General features: G+C 33.2%; 1 protein-coding gene across 5 annotated transcripts in view; it reads left to right on the top strand.

The window, feature by feature from the left end:
* PDS5B (PDS5 cohesin associated factor B) overlaps positions 1–12,147 on the top strand; it is a 198,488-nt gene that overhangs the window by 176,243 nt on the left and 10,098 nt on the right. For 3 of the 5 annotated variants that reach the window (XM_030922201.1, XM_030922198.1, XM_030922197.1), the window contains exons 26-31: positions 482–596; positions 2,729–2,861; positions 3,187–3,306; positions 4,274–4,336; positions 4,918–5,063; positions 8,845–8,950. In XM_030922201.1, the coding sequence (XP_030778061.1) occupies positions 482–596; positions 2,729–2,861; positions 3,187–3,306; positions 4,274–4,336; positions 4,918–5,063; positions 8,845–8,950 (683 nt within the window). The remainder of the gene's footprint in view (positions 1–481; positions 597–2,728; positions 2,862–3,186; positions 3,307–4,273; positions 4,337–4,917; positions 5,064–8,844; positions 8,951–12,147) is intronic. The other 2 variants (XM_030922200.1, XM_030922199.1) reach the window with 1 other exon arrangement.

Here is a 12,147-nt window from a genome sequence, read left to right as displayed (position 1 = left end):
CTGTTACAAGTAGTATCAGCCTCTTGTTGTTCCATACTGACTCTGAAAAATACTAGATGTTACTCATTTTGCTCAGCAGCTTACAGACGAGTGTTAAACATAGGGTCACTTCTAATAGGAAAAATAGATGTTTTGTCTCTCACTCTTGAATATAGTTTGTTCGGGTCACTTTTTCCTTACATATTTTAAAACTGAAATATTTGTTTCTGTAGCTTCAGCCCATGGTGTGTTTAGTAGGCCGTTTCAGTATTGAACATGGTAGATGAATGAATAGACTGTTTATCGTGTACCTCAACACAGGGTATTTCAATATATTTTTCTTCAAGTCATTGTGGTAAACTGTTGGGATGCAGAAAATATAGTACGAAAGAAAGAATGTGTAAGATTTGGTTTTCTAACCTGGATATTTTTGTTTTTTTTTTGTTTTTTTCTTTTTCTTTTCTTTTTCTTTTTCTTTTTTTTTTGTTTTTTTCTTTTTCAGAAAAATTATTGTCTCTTCTACCAGAATATGTTGTTCCATATACAATTCACCTTTTGGCACATGACCCAGATTATGTCAAAGTACAGGATATTGAACAACTTAAAGATGTTAAAGAGTAAGACTTTTTCCATCCCATTTTCATATTTTCTGAAAGTTATTTTTTTCTTCTTAATGCTGATAATTGGATCTCAACTGTAATTAGTTTATTGATGTATTTCATTTCTTAGGCATTTAAGGTTCTTTATTTGCTCTCTTGTCTTTCTTTTTTCATACCATCTCTTTATATTACATTTTTAATGTAGTTTCCCAAAACTGAATCATAATTATTATAGTTATGTTTCTTTACCAGTCTGGTGTTCCTTTTCTATTGAAGTAATTCATTAAAATTTCCATTCCATTTCTTATCTTTTCCTTCTTCCTTCTGAAACTGTGTAGATTTTCATGTGAGGTCAGTTAATAATCTCTCTTTTATTCATGTAGTAAGCACATTTTTCTTTGCAATAACTATCTTCCGCTGTAAAAAGAGAATGGTCTAATTTAACAATGGGCCAAATTCATAACTGGGGAACTACTTCCACTTATTACTTAATTGGTAATTCTCTAACTAGAGTTTAAAATATTTGTAATTCTTTCAAAGATTATTGCTTAAAGACTGAAAACGCTGTACGTGCCTAGATGGGGAATAGGAATATAGTGATATTTAGAGAAGTCTTTTTAAGACCAGCATAATTCTTTAAATAAGCTCGAGACCCTAGTCCTCTTTCAGTTACAATAAAAGATTACCATTGGGATTTTTAATCAACTAATTTATGATGCCTTTAGTTTCCTGTTATATTAAAATAATTCTTAATGTCTTAATAATGTATGGAAATATTTCATAGTTAAATAATTTGAGAAGCTTCAGGAGAGTAAAATCAAATTACTGATAAATTCTCATGGCAAAGGGAAAAATGCCCTTTTTTCCCACTGCAGTTTTCTTTTTTAAAAAATAAGAAATTAGTTTGGCTGGTCATGGTGGCTCATGCCTGTAGTCTCAGCACTTTGGGAGGCTGAGGTGGGTGGATCACTTGAGGTCAGGAGTTCCAGAACAGCCTGGGCAACATGGCAAAACCCCATCTCTACTAAAAATACAACAAAATTAGCCAGATGTGGTGGTGCGTGCCTGTAGTCCCAGCTACTTGGGAGGCTGAGGCAGGAGAACTGCTTGAACCTGGGCAGTGGAGGTTGGCATTGAGCCCAGATCGCGCCACTGCACTCCAGCCTGGGCAACAGAGTGAGACTCCGTCTCTGTTTAAAAAAAAAAAAATTAGTTATATCAAAATTAGTTCTATGTTAGAGTGATTAAAACTGTTGAAAACATCTAGCCACCTCTTTCTGAGAACATTGGGTTTTTAAAAATAAATAAAACATCCTTTGGAATTTACTAGACATTTACGGTTGCATTTCTAAGTTGCCTCAGTGTAGCCATGTGTGGTCTCCGTTCTATCAGGGAGCCACTTCAGAAGAACTTATCCTGTACCTAAGTTCCTAAAGGTTATTTTTTTCTGTTCTAGTATAATACCTTGCTTCACATTTCTCTCTTTGTTTTCCCATTACTTTTCTCCTCTATGTATCAACTATAACTTTGCTCCTTTCTCTCTGTATAATACATAGGCAAAACACTTTTCATTTTTTATTGAATGGAGTTTTATGTAATTAACTTTAAAACTGAGCTACTGAAGCTTTCTTTTAATTTTTCCCTTTTTAAAAGCAAAGACAATGCTTATAGTTGTCTATTGTGACTTGTTCTCTCTATTAATGAATATTCTTAACTGTTTTTATATTTAATAAGGCAGTTATATTCTCTTGAAGAGTTCCCATCAGGACTGTAGTCAGTCTTGAGTATCTGAGGCCTCACTTGATCCATGGCCCCACTATTCCTTTGACAGTCTTTAACTCCCTGTCATAGCTGAGGGTTAAGATGACTTCATCCTTTCTGCCATTTGTGTTTCCTCTTTAACCTGCCTTCTTGGAAATCTAGTGAGATTATAAGAAGGGATCTTATATGCTCATGTCTGCATTGTTGACCTGTTTATATGTTTGTGTGACATATTCTTTTTCCCTGCTGGTTTGTAACTGTTTCTTTCTTTTTTCTTCCTGGAGTTATATAATCTAGGTTCGTTATATTTATATTTAGAATTATTGTATCTATATTTAACAAAGGATTATTTTCTCCTATATTTCTTTTTTCTTTTTTTTTTTTTTTAGATGTCTTTGGTTTGTTCTGGAAATATTAATGGCTAAAAATGAAAATAACAGTCATGCATTTATCAGAAAGATGGTAGAAAATATTAAACAAACAAAAGATGCCCAAGGACCAGATGATGCAAAAATGAATGAAGTATGTAATTCTTTGTAAATAATTATGGTTCCATATTGATTTAAAAATTTAGGTGTAAGGTATGAAACTTTTGTAGTATTTATAGACGGCATCAAATAATTTTTTCTGTTAGTAATTAGAATTACTGACATATAATTAGCAGTAATTTCATTACAAGTAAATGAGCAAAACCAGTAGTGTAAGCTAAAATGCTTACACAGACTATTGCTTTCATTAGTTTACTATTCAGACTGGATTCATGTTCTGATATTATTGCTAGTTTGCTAGTTTACAGAGTCTAGATTGCCAGCTTAAGTATCTGTTTTTTAAAAATATACTATTGCAGAAACTGTACACCGTGTGTGATGTTGCCATGAATATCATCATGTCAAAGAGTACTACATACAGTTTGGAATCTCCTAAAGACCCAGTACTACCAGCTCGTTTCTTCACTCAACCTGACAAGGTAGTTGCTTTACAATTTGTTTGTGTAAGTTGAAATAAAATGTATTCTCAGCACTGGGTTGTAGGAAGATAGGAAGCATCATGGAAAGATTGCTATGAGTCTTAAGAATGTGATTTAAGATCAGAACCAGAATATGAGTCAAACTGGAGGACACACATAAGGTTCAGATATTAGGATGATCTGGTGTTTATGTTCGGTTTTAAGACAGTCTTAGAGCACAGGCAGAAATGTGATCAAAGCATGTGAATTTGTGAATTAATGGCCTTGTTCAAAATGGGAAGGAGAGTGCTGATAGAGATACAGTCTGAAGTTAAAGCCCTTTATTGGGATTTGTAATTGGTATGAGGAAACAAGCAGAAAACGGACACTGGAACATGCCTAAGACCCTGGAATACTACAAGAGTGTTACCAAACCATTCTCCAAAAAAATTGAGTGTGGTAAGAGATGTAAAAAATATTTCCCACAATCCCTCTTACTCCCTCATAATTTATTTAATTCCTCATAATTTAGCTGAACATATTGAGTAACAGAGTATGGAAATGACCACTATCCTCTTTTTGCTTTTAAAGCAAAGTGCCAGTTAAGACCTTACCAGGGTATAGAGATTTGGAACAGCCCTATAGGAGTGCTTAGTAGCTAAAAGGGCTGTCACGTTGAGGTGAGCAGAGTAATAGGAGTATGTATATGTGGTCTTTTCCTGAAGGGTGTTATTAAAGAAGCATGTGTTTTCTGATGCACTCTGAGAGCTCTAACATGTTAGATAGAGCTCAAATATGTTTTGTTATTATTAGAGTTAGCATGAGGTTGGTTTAAGATTATTACAGTAATTAAAATCAGTGACTGAAATTTTGTGTTTCATATGATAATTTAGTTTAAATAAACTGCTGTTTGCTTTGTTGGCTTTTGAACCACCTCGTAGATAGTGTTTTAATATTCACTGACAACTTCTTTTTCTCTTGGTTGTAGAATTTCAGTAACACCAAAAATTATCTGCCTCCTGAAATGAAATCATTTTTCACTCCTGGAAAAGTATGTTTTGAGAATCATTTTAATTTTTATGTGGCAGCTTATTTTAGTGTGATTATTGGCAAATTATATTGTATTGCTTCAAAAATTTGTATTTTCAAGCTAGAAAAATATAAGTATTAACTGTCTTCCATTTACTAGTAAGAAATAATTATATTTACTAAATATATGCAAGCTGAAATACACAGACTTACTTTTTAGCTTGTAATTAAGTCCCAGGAGACCTGATTCTTAGACATCTTAGATTAATATCAAGATAAAAAATCTTAAAAAAAGCGTATTCTTACGTCTTTCCATGGCAAGGGTCTAATTATCTATTTTCATTGTTGATTATTCATTTCATTTGTTCTCACTTTTTATGTAAGCCATTTTCTCCAAATAACTAAGAAATTCAATGGTTATGCTGTCTTTATAGTTTTTAATTTGTTCAAGTAATATTTAGTTTATACTTATTTTGCCTAAGGATAGACACATTTTTCATGATTTATAAGTAAATACCTTGACAGAGATGTTATTTATGGTTCTTTACATGTAACTTTCTTTTGGCTTTAATCAAATAAAAAGATGTGCATTTCTCATTTCAGCCTAAAACAACCAATGTTCTAGGAGCTGTTAACAAGCCGCTTTCATCAGCAGGCAAACAGTCTCAGACCAAATCATCACGAATGGAAACTGTAAGCAATGCAAGCAGCAGCTCAAATCCAAGCTCTCCTGGAAGAATAAAGGGGAGGTAAGTGCAGAAGAAATGCCACAATTTACATTTAAGGATTCCAGCAAGGCTATGAGATTTGAAATAATATAATCCAAAATGTTTCATGTCAGTAAATGGAAAGTAATATATTACTTACTTTTTCCATTTAACATTGGTAGTCACAAGTTCATACTTACTTGCTTTCTCATTTTGGATGGGTGCTCCATCTTAGCCTTTCATTGTTTAGTTTGTTGGGGATAATCTATACATAAACTAGTTTCCAACCTCAGTGTGTAGCAGTTCTAAAACTGTTACATTATGGTGTATCATACAATGGGATACATAGTCATTAAACATGATGAGGTCTGAGTTAGTATGGAAGAGTTTCCCCAATACATTATTGAGTGAAAAAGGCAAAAGTGTATAAAACAGCATTATGGAATCTTTAAGTATTGAAAGCAGATTTATGTTCACGTTTGTTTTTATATGCATAGAAAGTTTTTTTGAAGAATATACAAAATCTTAACTGTTTATGTTAACCTAGTATAGAAGGGAGGTTATTTTATACTTTTTGGTATCATTTGAATATCTTTGTTTAGTACCATGTACATGTATGAACTTTTTTGTTTGTTTTAAAAGTGTGTTTTTGCTTTTTGGGTTTTTAAAATTCAACTTTTATTTTAGATACATTGGGTACATGTGCAGTTTTGTTACATGGGTATATTGCATCCAGGTAGTGAGTATAGTACCCAATAGGTAGTTTTTCAGCCCACATCCTCCTTTCTCCTGCTCCCCCAGTAGTCTGCATCGTCTGTTGTTCCATGTGTATGCCCATGTGTGCTCAATGTTCCCTCCCATTTATAAGCAAGAACATGTAGTATTTGTTTGCTGTTCCTGTGTTAATTTGCTCAGGACTATGGCCTCGTTGCTGTGAAGTACATGATTTCATCCTTTTTTATGTTTGTGTAGTATTCCATGGTATATATGAACTTCATTTTATTTATCCAGTTCATTATTGATGGGCATCTAGGTTGATTCCATATCTTTGATATTGTGAATAGTGCTGCATTAAACAGATGAGTGCATGTTCCTTTTTGGTATAGCGATGTATTTGCGTTTGGGTATACAATCAGTAATGGGATTGCTAGATCAAATGGTAGTTCTGTTTTAGGTTCTTTGAGAAAGCTCCAAACTGTTTTCCACAGTGGCTGAACTAATTCACATTTCCACCAACAACCTATAAGTGTTCTATTTTCTCTTCTGCCTCACCAGCATCTATTGTTTTTTGACTTTTTAGTAATAGTCATTCTGACTGATGTGAGATGGTATCTCATTGTAGTTTTGATTTGCATTTCTCTGATAATTAGTGATGGTGAGCATTTTGTTATGGTTAGCCATTTGTCTTCTTTTGAGAAGTGTCTGTTCGTGTCCTTTGCTCATTAAAAAATGTTTTTAAAATGATTCTTGTTTTGAGAAAAATAAAAAGGAAAATTAATTCATCCTTTCACTGGTTTTAGCATAAGTGCTTAGGGCACCATTCGTTAGCACAGAGCATTGTATAGGGCTAAACTGCCACTATTTATTGATTTTTGCCAAGTTATTATTAAAAGACCATACTGTCTTTTTCATTGTTGATGACCAATCAGTAAAGAAGGTAGGTGACATTCTAAAAATCTTACCACCACATTTCTTACAGTGAATAAAGTGTTGAATGATATGTAGTATAGAAATGAAAGAAATTGCATTTATAGCTTTTGTTTGTTCTAGATTCCTATATTAATGCATGTTAGTGGCTAATACCTAAGTGACCGTTTAGTTATACCAGTTGGACATTTTCTAGCAAGTGTCCTCATATTTAACATGACCAGAAACATTTCCATCAACTCATTTTCTAAATTACTGGTTTTTCTCCTTGAATTCCTCGTTATAATCAAAGATGATCTAATTCACTTAGTCATCTAGGCAAAAAGCCTCAAAATTGTGTTTGACTCTTTCCACCTCTGTATTTGTTCAGTTGCCAAGTTTTGCTAACTTTTTTCTAAGCAATGTTTTGTACTTCTCTTTTTACTGTCATCGTTTAGTTCATTTTCTTTCTTTAATTATTGTTGTACTTGACTAGTTTGCTTCCTTATTCCTCTCAACTGTGTATGTTGTATCACTGCTAGATAATCCTTTAAAAATACTAGTGTTGTGATGCTATTTCATTGCTCAGAGGTCTTAATTGACTTCCCTTGTTTACTTTCAAGACAAGTATAATTCCACCTTCTCCTTATCATCCATTTGTTACTTAACACAAAAGTGTCGTGATTTATGTTTTTTCAATATAGTTTTCTTTAAACTTTCTTTCAACTTGTGACCAATCTGTTTTGTTATTTTTTTTCTTCCAAATTCCATCTGTTTAGTGGGACTGTTTCCAGGGGAATGAAGTAGGTATATTTGAGAAACCTGCTTGGTTGGAGAGTAGGAATGAGGGAAAAATTATGAGAGGAAGTTAAGAGGTGGCCTGATTATGTTTGGACTTTGTGAACCATGGTAAGGAATCTGGATTTGATTTTAAGTGCAACTGAAAGGTTTGCCAGAGAGTCTAGCAATCTAATTTATGGTTTTTTTTTTTTTTTTTTAAACTGCCTTCATGATTTGTGCAGAATGTACTATAGAGGAGCTAGAATTGAGGTAGAAAAACTAGTCAGGAGTCAGCGAATCATAATCTATGGCAGGGATGAAGAGGGAAGAAGATGGTAAATAGTCAAATTTCAGATTTTTTTTTTTTTAAAAGAGTAGTCAAGTGCAGTAGTGAGAAGGGAGGAGTGAGTTGAAACAAGGAGTTTGATGTGTAACTGACTATGAACAATCAGTTGAGAATAACTCACTACCTTTATACCACTCTAAGATTTATTTAGGTGTTAGATGCAGATGATCTTTCTGATGGATTAGATGTGAACAGCTAGGGAAAGGGAGGATTTAAGGGTGTATCCTGGGCTTTTTACCCGAATAACTGGAGAGATGGTGGTACCGTTTACTGAGATATAGAAGCCTTGAGGAAGAACAGGCTCTGTTTGTATGTGTGTGTTTTGGGGAAGTGGGAATAAGAAGAGTGTTCAAATAACTGTTTAGGTTACATTAAAGATCAGGTGCCTATTAGAGTTTCAAGTGAAGTGTTGAGTAGACAATTGGATATGTGAGTTTAGAACTCAGTGCAGCTGGACCAGAGATTGAGATTTAGGGTTCAACAACGTATAAATAGTTTTAAAAACTAGATAAAGATGAGACCACTCAGGACAGAAGCCTGGACCTTTATATGAATGCCTACTCTATGTCTGGCGCTGATTTAAGTGCTTTGCATACATTGGTAAGTAAAATTGATTGACAAAAGATTCATGCTTATATTCTAACAGAGGAAGGTAGTCAGTAAGTAATAAATGTAATAATTATGGTGTGTTAGAGGGTGTTAAGTGCTACAGAGAGAAGAAAAAATAGAGTAGGGTAAGGAACCGGGGCAGGTTGCAGTGTGTAGACCAAGCTAACCTGCCAAAAAGAAAAGTTTTAATTGATTCTATGATCTGACTCCAAAATAGAATTTAGATTTTAAAAAGACAGAAAAAAACTAGATTTAAATTTTTGATTTTTTAAATTTCACTATATTGAATTAAATGAGCTTCATTGCTTGTTGAGTTGGTATCAAATATGGTAGAATGAAACTGGTTCATTTTTGAAAAGAATGAAATTTTTTTCCCATAAATCTGTAAAGCTATACTAGGAACAGAAAAAGCTTTTAAGGTTATTTGATTGTAATAACAATTACAAATATCTATATTAAAAGGCTTGATAGTTCTGAAATGGATCACAGTGAAAATGAAGATTACACAATGTCTTCACCTTTGCCGGGGAAAAAAAGTGACAAACGAGACGACTCTGATCTTGTAAGGGTGAGATATTTGCATTGATTTTATAATAATATTAATAATAATTTTACTTAGTAAATAGTAATGTTTACACTGAAACCAGTTAACATGACTAGCAAATTTACATTTTCATTTTATTTTAGTGGTTTTAATCACAAACCTGAGTTTATAATTATCCTCTATGTAATTTAAGTATATAGAATCTGTGCTCCTTATGAATATGATGAGTAATCTCAATTGTTCAGGTTTTTGGTATTAGACTTGCCAGTTGCATACTCAACTGCTTGGTTTTTGTATTGTTTTGTTTTCCTCATTTGCTTGGGGTTTTGTTGTTGTTTGTGTTAACATAGGATATTTAGACTTAGCCTTAGAGAAGGGGAATGGAATGAGGATCCTTAAAGGTTCTTTCATTTAATTTATTTCTTGAGCCTTTTACTAATTAAGCTGCTATTAAAGGTAGAAAATGCTGTAGTTCTCAAGTTCTTGTTCAGTTTTTAAATCTTAATAGAAATAATAAAATGTTAACTTGTATGATAGTTGTGTTATTTTAAGACAAATTTGCTGAAGTTTTAGTATAGACACAAAATACAGTTATGTCTTCTAACACAACTCTGGACTTAACTGGGTTCGTTTTGACTTTACAGTTCAGCTTCAGATCATTTTCTTAATAACTGATTAGGCTATCAGAATCAATTTTCTTAACTGTATGTAAATTATGGATACTTAGCTGGTGAACTTTATCAGAGTAAGTGACTTAGCCCAAATGAATTGTTGCTGCTGTTTCATTGTTACGACTTTTGATTATGGTTATCATAATAATAAAAGTTAAAATGTTTGAATCTACTTGATTAATAGAGGTGAGAGGTTATCCAAAAAATAATTACTTTTGCTTTCTCTAAAATATTACCGTCCATCTTGTCTTCCACTGGTCCAACATTACACATGCCAAGAAGTTTATTTTCATGTTTCTCCAGTAACTTATTTTGACAGAGTGTTTCTTTCTATTTAGAAAGAATTATTCTTTTTTTTTTTGAGATGCAGTCTCACTTTGTCGCCCAGGCTGGAGTGCAGTGGCGCGATCTGGGCTCACTGCAACCTCCGCCTCCCGGGTTCAGGTGATTCTCTCTCCTCGGCCTCTTGGTAGCTGGGACCACAGTTGTGTGCCAGCATGCATGGCCAGTTTTTGTATTTTTAAAGGTGGGCTTTCACCATGTTGGCCAGGCTGGTCGCAAACGCCTGATGTCAGGTGATCGACCCGCCTTGGCCTCCCGAAGTGCTGGGATTACAGGCTTGAGCCACACCACCCGGCCGAGAAAGAATTATCTAAAATTTTACTGAATTCTTACTATATTTACTGTAAGTTATGATGTTTATTGGTGCTTTAAAAATTTCACATGAGCAAAATTAAGAATTGATCACTTAGTTTGAAAAGAGTCTTGTTATCTGGATTTACAGAAGAAAATCCTTGAATTGGACAAGGTATTATGTCTTCTTAGTTCTCACTTAGTGCAGAAATTCCTTTATTAGTGATGAGAGCTGGTCACCATGTTGAAAATGCTTTAAGCAGAGAGCTCATGATGTATTTCATTTGTTGGAAAAGTCAACTAGGCCACTCATACCCACACCCATAGTGTACTACACTTATACCCTTAGTGTTCCCATTCCCCAAAAGTTGGGAAACATGGTTTTTATTAATTCTTAATATTCTGTTACCCTATAAATTTTACATATACTTTTACCTTTTGGGATAGTACAGAGCAAAGTCTACTCTATTTTTCATAGAACAGTTTTGAATTTTTCAGCTCTTGAGATCTATTAGTGTGATTGCAATGGAGGCCTTTTGCTATTTGTTGTGGCATGGATAATGTGTAACGTTAGGTCCAGTTTTAGAGGTGCTAGGAGAATCTTATTAATAAGCTAGTTTTGACTGAAGTGCCCTCAGATGAGCATTATGAGACACAAATTGAATTTAAAGACCAGTGGATTATAATCAAAGAGCATGGTCTCATTTGCTTGTTACCAGGTTCACATTGAAATTTCACAGCAAAGGAATTATTTTCCATATACGTTTGTGTTTAAATATTTAGCTTTATAAATAACATATTTTCCCTATCTTTTGCTTCTCACCTCAATTTTATACTCCTTCTATTCTTAAAACAGTGCAATGCAAAATGAAAAAGAAATGAGAAGTAGTGGTGTTTTAGGAAACTAGATTAGTATTCTCAAGAAAGTAGACATTAGGTTTTCTTTTTACCACCAACCTTTTCCAAAGCATAAAGGAAATCATCTTCCTTTTTAGATCTTTGGACATCAAAAAGAATTGTAACAATTAAAATAAGAAGTGACATTTTAAATTTAGTTCTGATTTAACATTTCTTTTGCCTTCTCATCTTTGAGTAACAGTTAATTTTTAATTTGTGCACAAAACTCTAAATAAATAAAACAAACTAAATGCAGTCATGTATAGATCTTCCTGTCTCCTTAGAATATAAGGATAGCTTAATGTTACCAAATCTTTTAATATAATAATATATTAAATAAACCAAAGGGAAAACCAAAAACAAATAATTTCAGATCATGCCAAGAGGACATAAATAAAACTTAAAATCCGTTCTTGACAAATATGAACTTTTAGTAAACTAGTACCAGAAGGATGCATCTTTAATGTACTAAAAGTTTTGTCTATTTTAAATCAGTAGTCAATGCCATTCTTCCTAAAAGCAAAATACTCGAAGCATTCTTTTTAAAAATCAGGAACAAAACAAGCAACCTGCTGTCACCACTGTTTTTTAGAATTGCTCTAGAATGTTTGATGAATTGTTAGTTTTGTAATCTTAGAAAAATAAAACAAGCAATTGAAAATCTATCCCTACCTATGTATACATTTTTGTTTGTAACTAACATTACTGTGATAATTTTGCTTTGTATCAGAAGTACATTTGGGGGGAAAGGGATTATTTTCTTTATCACAAGAACCACTGCAACAATAAACTTTGATTGATTGATTGACAGATTCATAGATTTAAATATAACCTTAAAAAGAAATAGGGAGTACCTACATGTAGAAAATCTCAAAACTGAGATAGGGAGGACCTACATGTAGAAAATCTGAAAACTGAGATAGGGAGGATCTATATGTAGAAAATCTCAAAACTGGAAGACTTGAAGAGAGAGAAGACAGACCATGTTCCTGTATAGGAAATAGGAATAAAAAAAGATGA

The sequence above is a fragment of the Rhinopithecus roxellana genome, chromosome 18 (genome assembly GCF_007565055.1).
Source record: "Rhinopithecus roxellana isolate Shanxi Qingling chromosome 18, ASM756505v1, whole genome shotgun sequence".
In the NCBI taxonomy this organism is placed as follows: Eukaryota; Metazoa; Chordata; class Mammalia; order Primates; family Cercopithecidae; genus Rhinopithecus; species Rhinopithecus roxellana.
The sequence above is the reverse complement of the archived record's forward strand: the minus strand, read 5'-3'. Positions and strand labels throughout refer to the sequence as shown.